The sequence below is a fragment of the Dendropsophus ebraccatus genome, chromosome 14 (assembly GCF_027789765.1).
Source record: "Dendropsophus ebraccatus isolate aDenEbr1 chromosome 14, aDenEbr1.pat, whole genome shotgun sequence".
Classification (NCBI taxonomy): Eukaryota; Metazoa; Chordata; class Amphibia; order Anura; family Hylidae; genus Dendropsophus; species Dendropsophus ebraccatus.
In genome coordinates this window covers 35,901,405-35,923,089 of record NC_091467.1, presented here as the reverse complement: position 1 = coordinate 35,923,089, position 21,685 = coordinate 35,901,405, and the positions used below count along the sequence as shown (strand labels likewise).

Here is a 21,685-nt window from a genome sequence, read left to right as displayed (position 1 = left end):
CATAGAAAAGTAGATAAAAATTTATTTTAGCCCACAGTAAAAAGCCAATACAAAGTGTTCCACTATCACTTTGCAGAGTCCCATCTGTTGTGATATCCAGGAACAAGTGCAGTTTTCTGAATTGTCAAAATAACAGAACTATATACATACATGTGTAATGTGAACACACTTGGTTTCTATGTAATTTATACAATCATGTCAGGTAATAGTTATAGTCATTGTACAATTCCTCTTCGGATACGTTTATGCGTTGCGGATATGGTGCAGGTTATGACTTTCCTATTGAACTTAACTGAGCAAATCTGCAATGTTTCCACAACATGTGAACATACCCTTTAAAGGGGTATTCCCATCTGTGGATTTATGGAATATCCTCATGCTGTGTCACTGATGTCTGCACCGAGATCAAGAGCCCACTACAAGCTGTTAGTTGCCTCCTGAGGTAGTCATGAAGCTTAAAACAGACAAACTGGCTCATGTAAATCCCATTGATCTTAATGGGTGTTGCACCACAAGCTACATTTATTCCGTAGCTTGGGAGATACATAAAAACTGCATTGCTTGCAGTGTTACATTGTTTCTCTACTTACCATTATTGTCAATGGTTGCAGGGATCCCGACAGCCTCTGGGGGCCACTTTCAGGCCAGAGTGGGGTAAAAGTCATTGAACTCTATAGATTGGAATTCTAGAGGTTGGACCCCAATTTATCAGACAACTATAATATGCCATAAATGTCCAAATTGGAATAACCCTTAGCCTCTTGTATTTTTTTTTTTTTTTAATCTTAAATGACCCCTTTGATGCGACGTCTGATAGAGAATACTATATTTTGTTGCTGCTGGATTCATACATATACATATATGACATTGGAAGCATATGGTTCTCATGGAGGTTTATGGGAGCTGTGTTCTGACATTGTAAGGAATCCATATTATGGCGTTGTCCACGAGCTTATACACTGCTAAGTATATCAAGAAGGAGTTTCAGATAAGGCCCTTTTCACTACAGAGTGGTGTAGGCCTTAAAAATGCCATTTTTTTTTTATTGTGTAACACCTGTAGGTTCCTTCCACCGAATGCAGTGTCTTTAGGGTTAAACACAAAAATAAATTGCAAATGTCCGTCCCCCTTCCTGCACAGGGCATGGCCTATCCTTTTGGCTCAATGCGGCACATTATCTCCATAAGACAGAGACATCTGCAGCCTTCGCAGAGGGGAACCTCCAGCACCCAGAGCTCTGAAGAGCGGGACGTATATCATCTTTTCAGCAAGTGCATTAGCTAGATAGAATACTATGTACAATATCTCTTAACATAACAAACAAAGCAGAACCTCAAGACATATTTTTTGTTATCTTTCTCGTGGAGTACAAGATTGTCCCGGCTCTGAGAACTGCACCTGAGAAAACAGCCGTCGTGAATCAGTTTGGCCTTAAAATATGTAATATAATAAACATTATGAGCAGAGCCCAAAACTGAGGACGGGGTAAGGGTGCAACATTTGGGGCAAAAACATCCATAGGTTGATGTTGCTTAGAAGGCAACGTTGGCTCAGAGGAGCACTGGAGGAGTGGGGGCTGGTAGGAGGTTGGCCGCTTGTTCGGTGTCGATGGGCTGGAGCCATCTGTGGGCCTTTCACCCATATACAAGAGGTATCTCCCTTGGTTGTCCTGTGCTATCTTAAATAACTCATATTCGGTGTGAGGGAGCCTGATACCCAACACGTCACAGCCCCCCGTCATTGTAATGTCTTGTTCCTCCCCTATGGCCCATGATCCCAATACGCCACAACTGCCAGTTCGGGAAGAATTTAGCATCCGTAAGATGGCATGGTTCAGTGGTGTAACCCATACTTGGCTTACGGTGAACTCCAGCTCTGTGCCACCTTTCACGTGCTTGGAGGGCACACCTTTGGTGTAGCGTCCTGCTGCTCGGACTGTAAACGTGTGCTGTTTGCAGAGTGGGTCGGCATAGTGGTAATAGAATCCTTCCCAGGTACGGTTATCTCCATGGAATGTCAGGTAGCGGGTGAGGAAGAGCACAGCAGGCCGAACCTCACATTGGCTGCTCACCCATTTACCTCCCAGATGGGCCGGAGGCTCCGTTAAATCGGGCAGTACCGGTGGGTGGTGTTCATCAGAGTTGTATATCAGGCCACACACATGACATGGGTGGGCGTGATGCTGCAATGGAAGGAGATATAAAAATGAATAGTATATTCCAAAGACTTCTTAAAGGGGAACTTTTTTGATAGAACATGGTATCTGTATACTTCACAGGAGACATAGTGCTGACTAGGGATTTTACCACTAATGGCAGCAGATGATTAACCAAACATTGTGGCCCTTTTTACTTTAAGGTATGACATGTCAGAAGATAAATGAAGGTAAAAGTCTTCTGTAAGAGAGTCCTTGTCACAATGACGAATGGCGTTAGAAAATACTTAGTGGGCGTTGGGGTTACCCATTGTACACAGATAGTGAGACGCATAATGCAGCTGGCATTGATCATTGTAACGGTTACTCCTACCTGCGGTGGCAGATGAGGGTTATAGGTCAGCTAGGGTCAACATACTTTGATGAGGTTCTAGGGTTGGCGTTATGAAGAACCTTGTTATTGGGCCCTGTACAACCATCACAATGACCATAGCGTCTTTAGATGAGGGGTCATTGGATTGTTTTAAGCATTGGGGGTCCAGATGCCACATCAACACTGCCACCAATGCTCATCATGGCTGTCAAAAGAGCAACTTTAACCCCTGACATAATCATTGATGATGGGAACCTCTTGGAAAAAGGTTTCCTTTGATCTAACCCAGTGTGTAATGTAGAGATGCTGACATGTATTAAACTCCAGAGCTTCATTCATAATTCTTCAGCTCCCAGCATTCCTTGCTGACTCAATCTACACAAAGGTTGCATAATGGGAACTATCTACAGTAGATACCGTAAAGTAATCTGAATTAGAAAGAACTAATCATTGCCAGTACATTTGGCCAAATTCTGATCTCATTAGGACCCGCCTACCATGTAATGTAATGGAGCAGTTCTGACTTCCCAGTTGGCAGATGTTGAGGGAAAGAAGGGTTGGTTGTTGGCAATATTAACCAGCAGAACTATGAATGCAGCCCTGGAGCATAATACTGAAAGTGGATACGCTATTTAGGCTGCGTTCACACTACATATATTTCAGTCAGTATATTTCAGTCAGTATTGCAACCAAAACCAGGAGTGTATTAAAAACACAGAAAGGATCTGTTCACACAATGTTGAAATTGAGTGGATGGCTGCCATATAACAGTAAATAACTGCCATTATTTCAATATAACGGCCGTTGTTGTAAAATAACAGCAAATATTTGCCATTAAATGGCGGCCATCCACTCAATTTCAACATTGTGTGAACAGATCCTTTCTGTGTTTTTAATCCACTCCTGGTTTTGGTTGCAATACTGACTGAAATATACTGACTGAAATATACGTAGTGTGAACATAGCCTTAAGATATAAAGAGAGTCAGTTAGTAGGATGGAAGCACTATAGGGCAATAAAACCTGACTCTGTAACGTATATAAGCAGGTGAAACATAGGTTACTTTAGTGTTGGGTTTATGATACTCACCAGGGCACTCTGCAAGGGCTGCTGGTATCCATTAGGTCGATAATGGATCCTCTCTGACATCTCTGTATGGATATCTCCCAGAAAGAGCTTCTCCACCAGTCCTCCCCTCTCCTGGGAGATGTACTGTTTCTCCAGTCTCACCAGGCTGAGCTCATGCATGGTAAAGTTGAGTGCGGCCGTACAGTCCCTGTCGGCCTTAGCACTGAGGAGTTCGTAAAGTCTTCCAGGAGCCCAGGTTCTGCCAGTAGATACAAACCCCACACAGGTCCTGTTCATCTGAGTTCTGATGTTACTCATGGCCTCCTGGGTGTAAAACACTATCCCAACTTTGTGCAAACTGTAATCTGCCTCTGTAGCCCCCCTAGTTATCCATGAGGCCTGGCGAAGGCGCATTTTTCCTTTGAGGACAAGAGAGTACAAGGGCTGCTGGCACAGAGGGTCTGAGTAGTAGAACTGAAAGGCTTTAAATAGCCGATTGGGGTAGAAAGTGTAGGATCTTGTAAGGAACTCTGGTCCAGGCCTAGTTTCACACCTAAGAGGAGAGAGAAAAATGTATAACCAAGATTTTCAAAGTTACATCCTGTATTATACTCCAGAGCTGTATTCACTATTCTGCTGGTGGAGTCACTACTTATTCTGTACTGATCCTGAACAACAGGCATTATCCTAGGATCATGTCATTCTCTTACCCTGTGGAAATCCAATGACCTTCAATGTTAGGTGGTAATACAGAAGAAATCCGTGCCCCATCCTGTAGGTGGCGCAGTTGGTACTGGCATTCCGGCTCCCAAGACTGTTTTCCAGGACCAGGGAACTGATCAGAAGGCTCTGGCACATCCCACAGCTTATCCCCATAGACCAGGGCTGAAAGCAACACATAGAATAACACATCAACTAATATAAATCAGATGATAAAACAAGGTGTAAATATACCATGTATCGTGACATGAACATGTTATTAGTCACATGACTACTTCCTATACAGATGTAGCAGGGAGGAATTACCACTTAGGGGTATGACGTTTGTGCACCAGGGTCACGTTTTGATATAAGATCGGGTAGATGAACATCCTGCAGTCCTGTGTAGGTGTTTGCAGCACCCAATGTATTTTATGGATACAACACAGATGAAACATTATATTATAGCAGTTAATGTGGCTATGTGCACTTAAGAGGACCTCTCAGCTTTCCTGCTACAAGTAATTCTTAGGAAATACTTGAATTTCTTATAAGACAATAATTCTGTAGCATTTCTTAAATCTCTCTTTTGTGCCGTCCCTCTGCTACTCCTCCTGGAAATGCATATGTATTATCTTACAACTAGGTATTACCACCTCCCTTTCCAAAAGCAGGTATCCCCAAACACTGACACTGTCTTATAAGTACTGATAATGTCAGAGAGTGTTGAGACACCCTATCGGCATTTTCAGGAGGAATAACAGAGGAACAGCACAATGCAATGAATGATGCTGCAGAATTGGTATTTTATGGGGGTATTTTCAAGTATATACTACTAAACCACTAATGTACCAGGATTGCTAAGAAGTCTTCAAGGGGCTGTTCAGATTGCGCTTTGGCTGTAAATCATTGATATATGTAGATTGTATTCCAACCTATACCGCGACCTGCCCATAAGGCTTAATGGTTTGAATATTTTTGGTACTATTTTTTTAGCATAAGCTATATTTTCAGTAAACAATAGGGTAGTCTATTATTTTTTAGTATCCTGCAAATATAGTGTATACTGTGTATAGCAGACCAGACATAGTCACAGGTGTGTATTAAGCCTTATGGGCTCCATGGCATATGTCACCCTCGAGAATAACATAATAACATATTAGGGAGCGTCTTTATAAGAGTGAGAATAAAGAAGAGGGAATCATTTGCGGTCAGACATCATTGATAACAAAATCTGTGCTTCTACAGTAATGTCCATTATTCCCACTCATCATCAGGGATAGTGAATCACAAAGCTCTCCCCTCTGACAGTCCGCACTATGCTGTAGACTTTACATATGGGAGTGAGACAGGATGGCACCCAGCTAAACCACACAGAGACACCCTAATCCCCTCTGAATCTCTGAGCATGACACCATAACAGGAACATTACAGAACATCACAGGCCCCTCTCCTGACCTCACTCATAAAGGTACAGTATGAATTGGCCCCAGCACTGGCATTGCTATATATTGCTTTATATGGCAAAAAAAAATTCTGGGTAAAAAATATTGTGTAGTATTGTGATGAAGAAATAGGGGTGTTGTCAGCCTTGAAAATCTAGCACCTACTAAAATTAATGTATTACCAAATGTATAGAGCCAGATACTGAAACATGTTCTTTCTTCTAATCTGTTTTCATTTTCTAAATTTTTAATTTCATTTTTGGTACATTATGGGGGGGCAGACATCTTGCATCAGCTTGTTTAAAGAGCCCATTGACCCATTGACCCAGATGACAATATACAGGGCCTGTCCCAGTGATCTGAACGAGAAACATCGTGCTCTGTGACCTTTTCAGAAGTCACAGAGAGGGGAAGGCCGTGAGCTTCATGTATTGAAATCTCTATCTATTGATGCCACCTTTCACTGTAATGCTGTACAGATCACTTTACAGCAGACTCCTCCTTATAACTGCACACAGAACTTAGCTTCAAACCTAGAGGTGAGAATAAAGGCCCTATTCCACGGAACGAATAGCGGCCGCTACGGACGATAATCGTCCCTTGGAATAGAGTGCAACGATCAGCTGACATCGTTTATGTCCACTGATCGTTGCAGTCGCTTGTTTTTCAACATGTTGAAAAACAAGTGACTGATACAGCAACGATCTGCTGCCGTCGCTCTGTTGAATAGGGGCAGCAGACGCTGCTATATCTTATGGGCTGCCCGAACGATGAGCGATCACCCGGGCAGCTCCCCGCCGCCCCTCCCGCACTCACCCGCTCGCTGCTGCGTGGAATAGCGGCGGCAGCAAGCGGGGAACGAGGAGCAAACATGCGCTGAGAACGCTCGTTTGCTCCTCTAGACGGCCCGTGGAATAGGGCCATAAGGGATGTCACATCTCAACAACCATGAAGGTACTGTTTATTCACCAACAGCAGATAGAACGTTGCTGAATTTTATATATATATATATATATATATATATATATGGGAAAATATTCAATAAAACTAGTAATATAAAATGTACACCTCTTTCCATTCTAGGTTTAGGACTCCTGATTTAGGCTGATTACTGATTAGGACTACCCACTGGACTTCTAAGCAAATGTTTAGATGATTGAACCTTATTCTGAACCGAGGCCCGATTCCTGCGCATGGCGCTGGGACTATTACCAGGCATCACCCCGGCCTGAAGCACTGGAGGCGGGCCCCCAGTGTGACGAAACCCCCTCCCCTCTGTGACGCGGCTCCATTAGAATCAATGGAGCTGAGTCACAGAGGGGTTTCATCACACTGGGGGCTGGCGGGCCCACCTCCAGTGCTTCAGGCCGGGGCAGTCCTCTGGAATAGACTGGCGCCGTGCGCGGGAATTGGGCAGCGGGGCATTTGCTTTAATCTATTTCCACACACAATCTGCACAATCTGCTCAGCTCATGCTACCTACAGATTGGACTGCAATTTCGACACCGTGCCCAGGTTTGTAAATTTTGTAGTGCACCTGAGTGGCCCCGTGACCCCTCCAATCATCTGATCACTGGGCATGCTGGTCTTTTTACTGTATGAAATCAATATTAAAATCCCAGAAAACCAGTCAGTGCTTATTTTTTTTAGCAATACTGGTACTCATCAGTGCAATTCCGTCTTCAATACCAGATAGCGATAACAATTTTCGAGTAACAAAAAAGTTTTAAAGACTCAACCAACTCCCTATTCAGTTAAATGAAAATAAGAATAAATCTCCCGTACTTGTTCTATAATCTTTTCTCGTCTATAACATTATTTCTTTAGCTTATAACTTGGCTGTAAATGTTCTCCAGTGTTTAAAGCGATAGAGATCTCCTGTGCTATCTCCTGTGCTATGTAATAACATGATATCACTCCCCTTTAATAACCGTCCAAAGAAAATCAAATGGAGCTTAGTTTTTTATTACTTGTAGCATTCCCAGTGTTGGACTCTGTTCTTTGCTTTGATGTCTGCCATGAGTATATGTATTAATGTTCTGATCTGGTTTAATCAGTTTTACAACTTCACTCCTTAGTTGTATGTTGGGGTAAATGTGGTTCCCATCGCTGTTCCACCAACTTTATAATTCTGTACTATATTCTGTTTTTTTAAGAAGAGGTTTGTAGAATAAAGTTGTGGTTTGATGGTAAACAACACTTTTTGTAAGACCAACACATGCAGTGAAGCCTGGTAAGGCTTCTCACATTATCAAGCCTGGTAATGTTGATGACATGACAAAGCCCAGACAGTGAATTTAACCAAAATTTGACCAGAATCTGCCAGCTTGTCAATGTGTATGGATGAGCAGAGATAGTCAGCTCATTGAGCATTTGGCCTATAGATATGTTTTGTAAATGGCCACCTTTTGTTCCCCTTCCCTATATATGATGCCCAGTGCATTTGTATATGGGCTGGAGAAGAACACTTCTAACCTATCTAAGATGTATGGACTTTTCAAATAAAATATTGACGTGTACACAACATCAATGAGAAATCGACATCAGTTATAAATAGGTGCATTGTATCTTTAATAAAGGAACCACATGGAGCCGGCCTCCAGTTAAGGGGTTGGAGTCTCAGCTTTATCTGGAGTTGCCCTTCATATCACTTTATTTCTGGACTTATCATCGGAGTCAATTCACGGCTATGCTGATAATCCACACATGCAGTTTCCTTGTCTTGGTTGGATAGAAAGCAGATTGTACATGTGTTTTGTTTCTGCAGCAGGCGGGAAGGAGTGGGGTCAGTGAGGGGGACGCGGGATCTTACACTTTACAGTCACTGTCACTACTGACCTGGGCCCTGGCACGTACTTCATTGGTTTCACATGTGCAGATATTTCCAATGCTGCCATGAAGAAGCAAGGAGTGAAACAGACATAAAAAGGCTGATACTGTATACCTTGCTACTCACTGATAGATCCCCCTACAGGAACAATCACTACATAGAAGACTATAACCCTCAACGTGACCCAACCACAGGACATGACCGCAATAGAGTCCTATTACACTTTATATATATATAAACACTACAACCTCTAACATGGCCCTGGTCACAAGACATGATCATGATAGAATTTTATACTTTTCTATACATAGCACTCTACAACTACAACATGATAATAATACAGTTCAATTATACTCTATACATAAAACACCACAACCCCCAATAAGACCTAACCACTGGACATCACCATAATACAGTTCTTTTATACTGTATACATAGAACACTACAACCCCCAACATGACCGACCAACAGATATGTTGATCTCAGTGGGACATGTGCAGACAGGATTGTTATGTCACCCGTATGTTTTGCCCTTTAGTAAATCCACTTTATTGTATTTAATCCCGGCAGCATTTCCTGTAGGGTGTTGGACTATGAAGTCATGGCGGCTGTAGATTTTCCATTCTTCACGATATTGGGATCATTGTTTGATACAGAACGTATGAGGCCGCCTCACCACCTGTGGCCCAGCTGGACCATGTAACATGAACAATGGGGCCTTACATCAGAGATCAAGACATGACATTTTTTGACGTTGGAGATATTTCACCATTGGCTTCATACCTACAGATATTATAGTGTATAAATCCTGCCTGATTCTCTCATCCTTACTACCAGTCTATAATACACATCAATGGCAATTGTCTTTAGCCATGACTGTATGTAATATTCATATAATCACCACATTCTGATATCAGAACTAGATGATTATACAGAGATATGCAGTGCTTTATAGAGGCTGCCTATCTCTTCCTGTAGGAGCAGTCTGTTACAGATGACTTTTGTAAGAATTTTCATCTACTTTGTTAACAACGGATTATCTGGCATGTAATAAGAAGAGGTTCTCCAGCAGCTGCAGTGTATCGTACATAGTCATGTGTTCCTGCTACTGTACATGAACACAAAACACACTTCAGCTGCTGCAGAACATCATACTTAACACTCCAGGCTCTCCTAAACCATATCTAGAAAAACTTTTTTTCAGCAATAGTGCCACGGGTTGTGTGTGTTTTTTCAACTCATTCCCATTGACATTAATAGAGCCAAGCTGCAATACCAGACTCAATCCATGTTCTGATGTGGCACCGTTTCTGGAAGATGCAGCCATGTTTATCTCATTCCAGGCAACCCCTTTAAATCTGTCTGCTGTATAGATAAGGGGAACAATTTACATGACAGATAGCACATGATACTTATTAATTTGCATCTATCATCTTAGAAAGCGCAGGGGTGCTGAGTTATTTGTAGCCATGAGACCTTTTTGGGTCACGTTGCTAATAGGGATATAAAGTCCCAAATGGCGGAGCGCAGTTCTAGCTTATGAACACAAATATAAATCTCACTCGCAGTGAACTGGCAGAACATGAGATCATATCCCGACTCTAAACACTATCATCCACAGAACGGGGTTATAAGATCATCGCCAGACCAAGCTTAATGTCTTCCTTCCCAGGGAATTAATCGAAAACATAACAGCGTTGAGCTTACAAAAACAGCTCAGCCTGGCCCCATAGGAGCTCGGCCTGTTTTTATTTTCCCCTTAATTTGAACAAGTTCCGTAGATTGAACTTTGTGTAAAGTTATTGAACGGCATGAAAAGTATTAGAATCTGGGGGATGTCAGCTGTATAAATGGGGGGCCAAAAGAAGATAGTATGGGGCAATGTGTGATACAATTGGATGAACAAGTTATTAATAGCTGGGCAAAGGGGACAATGGGTATTGAAATGGTATATAACTGCAACAGTGGGCTTATCATGTAGTGGACTGGTCCACAAGAATAGCAGAGGATGTTCCATTTGGTTCCAAAGACAATTCCATTTGTCCTGTCATTGACAGGGCCTATTACTTTAACATACCCAAACAATGGGCAAGATTGAGTCTAGAGCTGTCCACCAGAATAGCAGCGCATGTTCTACTTTGCTCTCAAAATGATTCCATTGAGAGTTCGTTGACTCTGCATCTTACTGAAAGATATTTCTAACAATGTGCAAGATGGTGACCAGAGCCCATCAAAATAGCCGAGGATCTTCCATTTGGTGCCCACTGATAGTGTACATTATTACAAGATAATTATAATAACAATTGGCCAAGGTTGTGGTCAGCTTGGCCCTCCAGAATACAAAAGGATCCTTAGGTGAGCTCACTAGTGGATTCCGTTTAGAGATCGTTGACAGGTCATTTTTATATAAAAAAAACAAAACACATAACAGTGGGTAAGATTGTGGCTGGAGTGGTTCATCATAATAGCAGAGGATCCTTAGATGGACTCCTGAGACAATTTTTGACAAGACATATTCTTGCAAGATACTTATAAAAATGGGGAATATCACAGCCAGACTGGTAGAAAAGACTAATGCTACGTTTACACAGAACGATTATCGTGCAAATTCGCACGATAATGGTCGAATTTGAACGATAATCGTACATGTAAACGCAGCGAACGATCAACGATTGATCTTTCAACAGGTTCTCAAACCGTCGTTGATCGTTCGCAAAAACTTCACAGATCGTTCCATGTGAACAGTCGTTCGCTGATTTAACCAATGTGTGAGATAGGCTTAAGCGATCGCAAAACGAATTTCCGTACAATATATCGTACAGTCTAAACGTTGATCGTTATGAAGAAAAAAACCTTACTCCGACATCGTTAATCGTACGATCGGGCGAATTATCGTTCCGTGTAAACGTAGCATTACAGAGGATCCTTTGGTGGACATACAAGTTCATGTAGTTGATTAGACAGACAAAAGTCTAATAAGGAAACCTAATTTTGATATGTATTGTTACATATCTGACTATATTGCTACATTGTCTGACTTGGCAAGCCCTGCTATGTATTTGAAAAAGCTTCCCTGCTTGTGAGTGGTCACAGGATTAATGCCAGGAGGTGTAATAGGAGTATTCCTTGTGCCTGAAGTGGTGTCTGGAACTAGTCAAGACATTACGCCCTATTCTATCATACAGCAGATGGGAATAGTAGTTAGGACCATAACACACCCATGATAGAGTAGTGTGCTTGTGAATGCAAACCCCCAGAAATAGGCAGAATTGGGGCATACTCTCTTCTATGTACTCCTGGAGCCTCAGCTAGATTTTGAAGGCTGAAAACGGAAATGAATTGAAAGAAACAAGCATTCTTGCTGTAAAATATACAACAAAATGACTCTACTATTTCATGCTTAAAGGGGCTGTGTTATCCGACAACTTCCCTCTGTGATGTCCATCTGCCCTATAGGTGCAATAATCCTACTAGTTGTCATAGATGTGTACACTGTACTGACATATATATAAGCCTGTGTAGGAAAGGGTGCAATTTCAATTGATGCCTTGGAGTGTGGAATTATTAGGCCCATCCCTAGGATTTATGGATGAGAAGGAGCAACATTTGGTTCTTCAGCATGTTTTACATGTAGAGTATTTTGCTTGGAGTAAATGTGTGAAGAACAATCCCCAATGACCATATATTTATTTTAAGATGGAAGTTTTGAGCCTTGGTCCCGAGATACAGATCGGCAGCTGGATTCAGTCTCTTGAAAAGAATGAGAACTATGTTCTGGGCACCGCACTGTTTATCAGGGTCCAAAATGCAGGATTGTCTTTGTTCTGTATATACACACAGGGTTCCCTATATAAATATACACACATAAGGCCCATCATAAATGGTATGGACTATGGTACATATTTATGATCATCCAGATCTATTGTACTAATCAGTTTTTATTGAACACAAGCATCACATGGACAACTTATTGATTTCAATATCCACCATGTAATGTGCTATTTCCCCTGCGGAGGCGCTGCAGGGGAACAGACCACTTGTGTAATTTTCCCCACAGATTACAGCTAAAACTCCTCTCAGTGGGACACACTGTCTTTTAGTTAACCCAGTATGAACCCATAACTTTGATAGATTTTGGACCATAAGACCATAGTCATGATAACGTACAGAACCTGGAATAAATCCAAAGAAAGTACAAAAATGAGAAGTATATTAGAGGTAAAGCAATAGAGAAGACAATAATAGGGATAAATAGGTCAGAGGCATTAGGACTTGTTCATATTACTTTGTGCCCTCCTTGTCATGAATACATGATAAAAAATTTTAAAATGCCAACGTATCTGAACAAGGATAGGCACAGGCGCCATTAATTTAAGTGGCTAAACATAGTCAGCTGTTGACTAGTGACCACGCTATTGGAGACAAAATTTGTATATACTTGGAAAATTACCTAAACCCATAGTCACCTGGATTGAGCAAAAATCTGCACCTTTTCCCCAAAGCAGCAGATTTATCATGATTACACCTGCAAACAGGCATAAATCATGAATGCAATCTCCACCAGCCCCGGGACAGGTATAGATTTACGCACCTGCCATGTGACAGGCACAAATTGCCAGATTTACTAAAAGGCGTGCGCCTCTTAGTAAATCCGGTTGGAATGCCGGGGACGGGGCCTTATTTAAGACCGGCGTACAAGTCTTAATGGGCAAGACTGCGATCTTGCCCATAATGGAAATGCTACATTGAAAGAAACTTTTTCTCCTGCTACTTCAGTACCAAAGAATACTACTCCTACTTCTTTATCCGGCTTTCTTATGGTAGTGTTTCCTAGGCTGTCTAATTCCTGTAATATTACGACCATAGTGGGAGTCGTAGCTTTGCAACAGCTGTAAGTATACTTGTCATTAAAAAAATGGCTTCTTAGCTTTGATTAGTCAGGGTATTACTACTTCCAATCAGATGATAGAGCAGGGAAACACACACACTCTAGTGCCCCTCACTCCCCTACGGCCCCATAGACTTCTAATGGTGATTCCTGGGTGAAGACCACTGCAAGCCATAGAGCGAAATGCACTACAATGCCCATCACTAGAGATGAGCGAACTGCTCGGGCTTTTGGTCCGAAAGCAGTTTGCTCTCTTATCATGCCTTTGATCCCGGCCGCATAGTTGCGCTCACGGGAATAAGCTGCCAGGATATTCCAGGGAATCCCTGTTGAATTCCCTGGAACATCCTGGCCGTATATTCGCTGGAGCGCAACTATGCGGCCGGGATCAATGGCATGATGAGAGTGCGCCGATGACGTCGGACCAAAAGTCCGACGGTCTGCTCATCTCTACCCATCACCCAGCTTGTTCTCCAGATTGGTGGGATCCTGACTGATCAAAACTTTTGTCATGTCTTTGTAACATTGAGAAGAAGAAGATCCAACAGCATCCATGATGAAATTCAAGCACTGACAATGACCCACTGGGACGAAACATTGCACCTCTGTGCCGGATCATACTAATAGAATAAACGTTTGGATTTGAATTTCATCACGGATGTTGTTGGATCTCCTTCTTCTCGAGTTCAACTTTACCTACACTGAGGCTATGTGGGTTAATTACCAGTGTCCATCCCTACATCACTTTGGTCTAAGTGGATCGTGTTCCATAATGCTGTTGGACTCTTTTGCCCATTGAAGAACCACATGTTGTGGAACACTGTTCTGTGGTAAAGCCAGAAGAGAAACGGCCCCACTGCAAGGATCAAACTTGCTGCCCTCCATGGTGGTGGGTTTTACCACTTAGCATAGAAGAATCTTGTTCTTGTTCGTTCCCATGCAATTTATTAGTAATAGAGACCCAACCAACTAGAGCTGGGCCCTCTCTCTCCCAGGCCACATAACAGCCTCATATGACACATAGGCTTTCAATGATTCTTATATTATATATCATATTGGTATTATGGTGCATTACACTGCAGTTTTACTCATTTAATATAGTAATTGAGCAGCAGCCCTACATATTTATGAGTAATTTGTAATTTCTTTAGTCTGCTAAGCTGTTCCTTGTGAAACAGAGTCTATGAAGTGATGAGCTGGTATTAATTCTGTAATTCTGTAAGTAAGGAAGCAGTAACTAAATAAGCACGGTTAACATTTCCAGTGGTTTATTAAAACGCTTTCCTGGGAAAAAAGCCCACAACACGAGCAGTCACAGGCTCCATTAACACCCATAATAGCTCAGCTACGAGATCCTCAGCTGAAGAAGAAGAAGGCTTGGTCAGGAACGGCAAAATGCTGCCATGTGGAGAAGATTATGTCAAAGATGATGATACAGTCAAATGTATAGGACTTGACCATTTCATCTTCGCTTAAACATAAATATGATTATCCCAAATGTTGATGATGGATTTTCACAAGAAGCTATTTTATTTCATGTCCTAGCAGTTTTAAAGACTTTGTGGTTCAGACCACATTGGCATCGCTCCGGGTACAAAAACAGGTCACAGTTTTTTCTGGACCAGATATGGAAGAGAAATTGGACTGTTTTAAAGGAGAACATGTTACAAGTCAAAGTTTACATGACAGAAGGGTTTTCAGAGACCCAAGATAGGTCATCAATATTTGGTTGGAGGGGGTCCAAAGTCAAACTTTGCCAATCAGAACGAAGGGTCAATATCCATTACTATTACTATCCTCTAGTAATTCAGCTAATCAGTGGCAGGTGAAGATATATATATATATATATATATATATATATATATATATATTTATTAATTTATTTATTTATTTTTTTATTTTTTTAAAGGAGAGGGGTGGTTAAAGGAGATAATGGTTAAAGGAAAAGTCTGGCCAGACTAATTTTTTTTTTATCAAGCGCTGGGGAGGGGGGAGGATAAAAGAAATAACACGCTCTTACCACCCCTGCTCCAGCACTGGTGGACTCATACCGCCACTCATCGTCCCCAGGTCCCTGCTCGCTTCCTGGTCTGAGCGGGGACCCGGGTGGTGACGTGTGAGGTCTGCTCAGCCAGTCAGCGGCCGAGGCAGGATCTCTCTACAGCCGCTGAGCAGACCTCACACATTACAACTCGGGTCCCCGCTTAGACCAGGAAGCGGCCCGGGACCAGAGAGGTGGTATGCGCCCACCAGCACTGGTGCTGGGGGGAGGTAAGAGCATGTTATTTCTTTTAAGTTTATTTATGTACACTCCCTTTTATTTTAGTGATTAGTAGGTTTCTTGTAGTGAGACTTTAAGGGACTAAAAGGTGGTTGGAGTCCTATTACAGAGGCCCAGCAACTTTAAGTTCCCCCTCTGTTTATAGCATACCCCATGTCGTGAATAAAGCTCTGCCCCACAGCCACTAATAGAGGTTTTCCAATTATCAACTATAATATGTCTATAAAAGTCTGATTGGTGGTGGCATTCCAGAAGAGAGATAGTAACACAAGGATACATGGCCACTTGTTCACCAATAAAGGGACAGGCCTGGAGATTGGCTGGGATCAGTTGGACCATATACATCACTTTTTTACCATATCAATTAGGGATGGTCCGAAACTGCCGTACGCTCGGCATCAGATTCCCGCTGTCTGCCCGCTCCGTGCAGCGGGTGGATACAGCGGGAGGACCGCCTGGAAAACTGGGATACAGCCTATGGCTATGGCTGTATCCCAGTTTTCAAGGCGGTCCTCCCGCTGTATCCACCCTCTCCACGGAGAGGGCAGACAGCGGGAATCCTTGCCAAGCGTTTGGGTTCGTACGAACCCAAACCGAACTCGGTTCGGAACATCCCTTATATCAATATATAAATGCCTTAAAGGGGTTATCAATAGAGTCGAACAAACATGCTCTAGTTACTCTACTAATTGAAAACTAGAAAAGGCACAGCTTCTTTCTTGTAAAAAACAGCACCACTCATGTTCTCAGGTTGTGTGTTGTATCACAATTCAGTTCCATTCTCTTCTATGGAACTGAGCTGCAATACCACACCCAACCTAAAGACTACATGAAATCGTATAATTAATCATGCTGTCAACAATGCTTAAAATAGCACCGCACACAGGAAAAAGAAAGTTCTCTTATGTTGAATAACGATTTCTTTCAAAAAGACAGGAATAAATAATAACATTATAATTACATCTGGAAATTATACTGAATACTAATAGGATTTGCAATACTTTACATTTTTTTAGCCAGACGTTTAGGGAGGATAAGGTAAGATGATTAATGGAAACTTCTGGAACTACTTTGAGGCTTTTCCTTATCATTCACAGTAATGTAAACCTCGAATAGAAAAGAGAAATGAACACAATCTATAATACACAACTGATGAGGTCTGTAAAGGTACAAAGTAAAAAGAGGAGAAGATGTAAAATGGGACATGGTGTTCCCTTCTACAGGATCTAGTGTATGGGGCTGTTACCCGGGAGTCATTTAATGCGTTCTCTGCCAGTTTTTCAGGTTATATTCACATGTTTTGTATTCAGAACATGTACAAAAAATATACAATTTACAAATGGCAGCCCATAGACCCACAATATAGGTTTTCCCATCTTTTTTGTGCAGCAAAAAAAGGACACTTATGATTTATTGTATGTATGGCATTGTCTGTTATTGCAGCTTATTCTACATTGGGACAACTATTCACCTGATGTGGTTCCTGGGACATGTAAGATCCATTTGTTCTAGTAGGTTTGTTGCCCATATCTTGTACATCATACGGGCAAAAGTCCATAAAAATGATGCACTGTAAATGTGGGGATATACCAAGGTATGGAGAAGACTGACATAAACTATTGTTACAGCAAGAAACGCAACTTATCCTCAGGTGGGTTACAAGCACTCAGTACTTTTGGCTTGGACAAGTGTAGTGGCCTCTTCGTGCTCCAGAGGTGAGATAATGAACAGTATATGGTATATAGTATATGGTTATTATGTAATGTGCAATTTTACCTTTTGTCGAGGGTAATTGTAGCATGAAGTGATCAGCACCCTGTGGCTATGAGGAATAATCAGTACATGTCATTTGGACCTTAATATGCCATGACTGCTATCGATCACAACATTTAAAAAGTAAATTGACCGACATTAGGGTGATGACTGAAGTCGGTCATTGACAGTGAGTGTCAACTATTGATAGCAGCCAGCACCTACCTACCTACCACCTATCTACTGTATATGAAGTGAGGTCAGCTCCTGAGTTTGCACCATTGTTACAGAGCAAACATGTCTTGAAGGGGTTAAAATCTCGATCACATCACTAGTACTGTAGTACACTGTGGATTTTCCATAGTATATCCAAATCGTGCGAAAAAACTACTACACCCCTGAAGTGGTAATAGAGTTAATGGTGTTCTCGGCACGTATGTCTTCATACCATCCTCTTGTTTAAGTTATTGAAGCATAATGTTATAAAACAAGGAATAATGGCAGAATCGGTCATGTACATTAGTTCATAAAGCTAGGAACCCACTTGTCCCTGAGGGACCATCTGTTTGTCCTCATGGCACCCATGTGATCATCCCCCTGAGAAGTGGCGACTATGCTGGTAGGAGATCCCTGGTAGCTTTATGCCCATGTTTTTTTTCCGCATTTATCTGCTTCTAGATAGAAGGCGATCAATAAATGTCCATTAGTAATGTTACTTGGAGGGAGTGGCGGCCACAGCTCACCTTGTAGATAAAACCCGTCATGCAGAAATGGCTTTTTCCCAGGCTGATCTAAGTGAGGAATTCCGAAGATTTCATTCACAAGTGCGAGGAGTTAGTGAAAGAGATCAATCTAAATGTCCTGTCAGAGCTGCTATGTCCGAGATAACACTTCAAAGAGTCAGTGAGGGGCTCAGTGTAAGGATACCAGGTCAGCCATGTAAATGTGCACATGTATGACGGACACATTCTGCAGGACTCACATACTTCTCATTCCTGCGCCCCTTGGCATTGATACGTGTAGCTGGACAGAAGTAAATATAGTGATATAAAAGTGGTCAGCATTGACAATTTTACCCCCAGAAACAGCGCCACACTTATCCAAGGCCATGCCTGGTACTGCAGTTCAACCTATTTCAGTTGAATGGGACTAAGCTGCAGTACCCAACTGATGATTCTGGAAAAGAATCAGCTGATGAAATTATCCTTTCATAAGATGAGAATTCCCTAGTGTTACATGGAGCCCAGTCAAATCCGCAGACTGTCCTTGTAGAACACAAACATGTTTGGGCCTGAAGAGTAGGAGACACTCTTTGTGGTTGCTTTCTGCACTGTTTTATAGCTGGATCTCTATTGCCATACAGGACAGGTGGATGCCCTTCAGTGATTGACCAGTCAAGTATGAGAAAGGAAGACCCTATGTGAGTACTGCTGATATACAGCCCAGCCCTGGCACTGCCTCCTGAAATGTAGAGAATGAGAAATATCTATGTACTATGGAGGCGGCTCAATAACAGCAGTGAAAGCACCTTGTCACCACACTGAAGGGTTAATGTGACACAACAGCCTGCAGACAGACCTTTTGTGGGGACATTTGAGCATGTGTAGATCTCTGCCATGATTTACGCCTTTGAGCAGGTGTAATTCAGGCGTATGAGGAGGCCACACCTCCTCCCGCCTTGCCCCCCCCCCCATTGGGCGAGTGGGGGATACAGCTGGCGTACATGAGGAAGAACAGGCAAATCTGCGTCGGTGGCGCAGCCTTTATAAATGTCCCTATTGGTGTTTATTCTTCAACTTTTTCTGGAATCATAAGAATACAATGCAAATGAACTATGCCTGTTCAGGCCTATCCACAAACCATTCCGTTTACTTCTGGTGGAAACCGCAAAAACACAACATCCAGCCAAGAGGAACAAATTATCCAGGCAGCTGCTACTTTTTACTGAGAGACCCCTAATCATTCCTAATGAATCCCCCATGTCGTCCATGTGATGTATTATCCACAATACACAAGAAACAAACAGCTCTGGGCTGTACAGGAGGCATGCAGAATATATCTACAGTGCCGCCATGTTACAATGTGATCCAGTATTCATGAGGATGTGGCCTATCAGTTCCCTAAATGTGATAATGGGAAGCGTATGGGAATCATACCCTGGTAGCTGGTGTGTGTGTTACATGACTACAACCCCCATCATCCCCTGATAGCTGCAGTGTTACATGACCACAACCCCCATCATCCCCTGATAGCTGCAGTGTTACATGTTTACAACACCCATCATACCTCAGTAGCTGAAGTGTTAAATGACCACAACCCCCATCATCCCCTGATAGCTGAAGTGTTACATGACCACAACCCCCATTATCCCCTGATAGCTGCAGTGTAACATGTTTACAACACTCATCATACCCTGGTAGCTGAAGTGTTAAATGACCCCAACCCCCATCATCCCCTGGTAGCTGAAGTGTTACATGACCCCAACCCTCATCATCCCCTGGTAGCTGAATTGTTACATGACCCCAACCCCCATCATTCCCTGGTAGCTGAAGTGTTACATGACTACAACCCCCATCACCTCCCCCCCGATAGCTGATGTGTGTAACATGACCACAACCCCCATCATACCTTTATAGCTGCAGTGTTACATGACCACAACCCCCATCATAACCTGATAGCTGCAGTGTTATGTGACTACAACCCCCATCATCCCCTAAAAGCTGCAGTGTTATATGACTACAACCCCCATTATCCTCTGAAAGCTGCAGTGTTACATGACCACAACCCTCATCATCCCCTGATAGGGTATGATGGGGTTGTGCTCATGCAACACTGCAGCTGAGAGTGGGGTTGGGCGGTAGGTTTTAGTGGGGAGGGGGGGCGCCATCTACCCTAAGGTCGGCCCTGGCTATACCATTTAGAGGCACAGAGGGGTCTGTACTATATGGGGGCACATACTGGGCATAACTGCTTATATGGGGGCGCAGAGGGGGCATTGTTACTGTGTGGTGCAATACATGGAGACTTTGTATATAGATGATGATCCTTCAGCGTGGAGCCTAAAATGTTTGTCTGACAGATCCTGTGGAGACAAGTCATCGCCGGAGAAATCTTCATGATGGGCAGAGCCAGACCGAGAAGAAAAGAAACAGAGAACAACTTTGACTATGATAAACATCACAGAGAAGCCGTCTCCTGTGAGTTCCTGCACTATAGTCAGTTATAAGTCTGTTGAACCTGCATACAGCAGCATATACCTCTATACAGTCACTGCCCTGGGAGAGTATTGCTCTTTATATAGTGACTATTATTCAGTGATATATATAGTATATAGTATAGTGGTATTATCCAGGCGCGGGTGATTCGGTTACGGCGGGGGGGGTGGTGCGGGGGGTGCAGGCGCGGGTGATTCGGTTACGGTGGCGGGGGGGGGGGGGGGGGGTTGGGGGTGTCAGGGGGCGGCCGCCTGAGGTTTGCCTCAGGCGGCAGAAACCCCAGAATCGGCCCTGGGTGTGTGGGCTGCTGGAGTTTGAGTGCCAGGGCTGATTTTAAGTCCCAGTCCGGCCCTGCTTGTCACGGTGGCCAGGAGTGGTGATGCCCACCCCCCGGGTACACAAGCACTGGGCTTTGAAAAGGGTAGAACCAGGTGCGTGTAGATTGAGGTGCCATGGAGTAATGAACACAGAGTCCAGCACTTCACCAGAAAATAACCTTTATTTGGGAACTTCAGAGCAATACAGGTGAATATTGTTACTGGGTACAGGTACAGGTGTTGGTAGTGCTTGAGCTAGTGGCTAATAGAGGTAGTAGGAAGTAGAAGAAGTGTTCCTTGATTTAGGATAGGTTCAGGGATTGTCTTGAGGACCCTGACTAAGTAGTACAGTACTCTGCCAGGATAGTGTAAATAGTGACTTGGTGTAGAAGAACAAGAGCACCTTGTACTCACCGTTAGAATAAGTAGAGAATAAGACCGCCTTTTGCCAAACAAGTCCAGTGAGTGTCAGGTTTGGTAGCACGAGTCCCAGGCTTGGACTTCTGGGTGAAGCTAACCTCTCAAGATTACCTGAAAAGGCCGAGTATCAGCGGAATACTTTAGCTTAGGCTTTTTGTTCCACTGCGGATCAATCTCTGGCTTTGTAGATTGTCCTGGCGTTTTAGTAGAATTTAGAAGTTTAATAGGCTGTGCGTGTGTGT

The 21,685-nt window shown here is 42.9% G+C and overlaps 1 protein-coding gene across 1 annotated transcript in view; it reads right to left on the bottom strand.

The window, feature by feature from the left end:
- The window catches only part of APCDD1L (APC down-regulated 1 like), a 28,301-nt gene continuing 6,616 nt past the window's right edge, over window positions 1-21,685 (bottom strand). The window contains exons 2-4 of the mRNA XM_069952249.1: window positions 4,307-4,481; window positions 3,618-4,149; window positions 1-2,182 (exon numbers count right to left, since the gene is read on the bottom strand). Of these exons, the coding sequence (XP_069808350.1) occupies window positions 1,421-2,182; window positions 3,618-4,149; window positions 4,307-4,481 (1,469 nt within the window). The 3' untranslated portion in view covers window positions 1-1,420. The remainder of the gene's footprint in view (window positions 2,183-3,617; window positions 4,150-4,306; window positions 4,482-21,685) is intronic.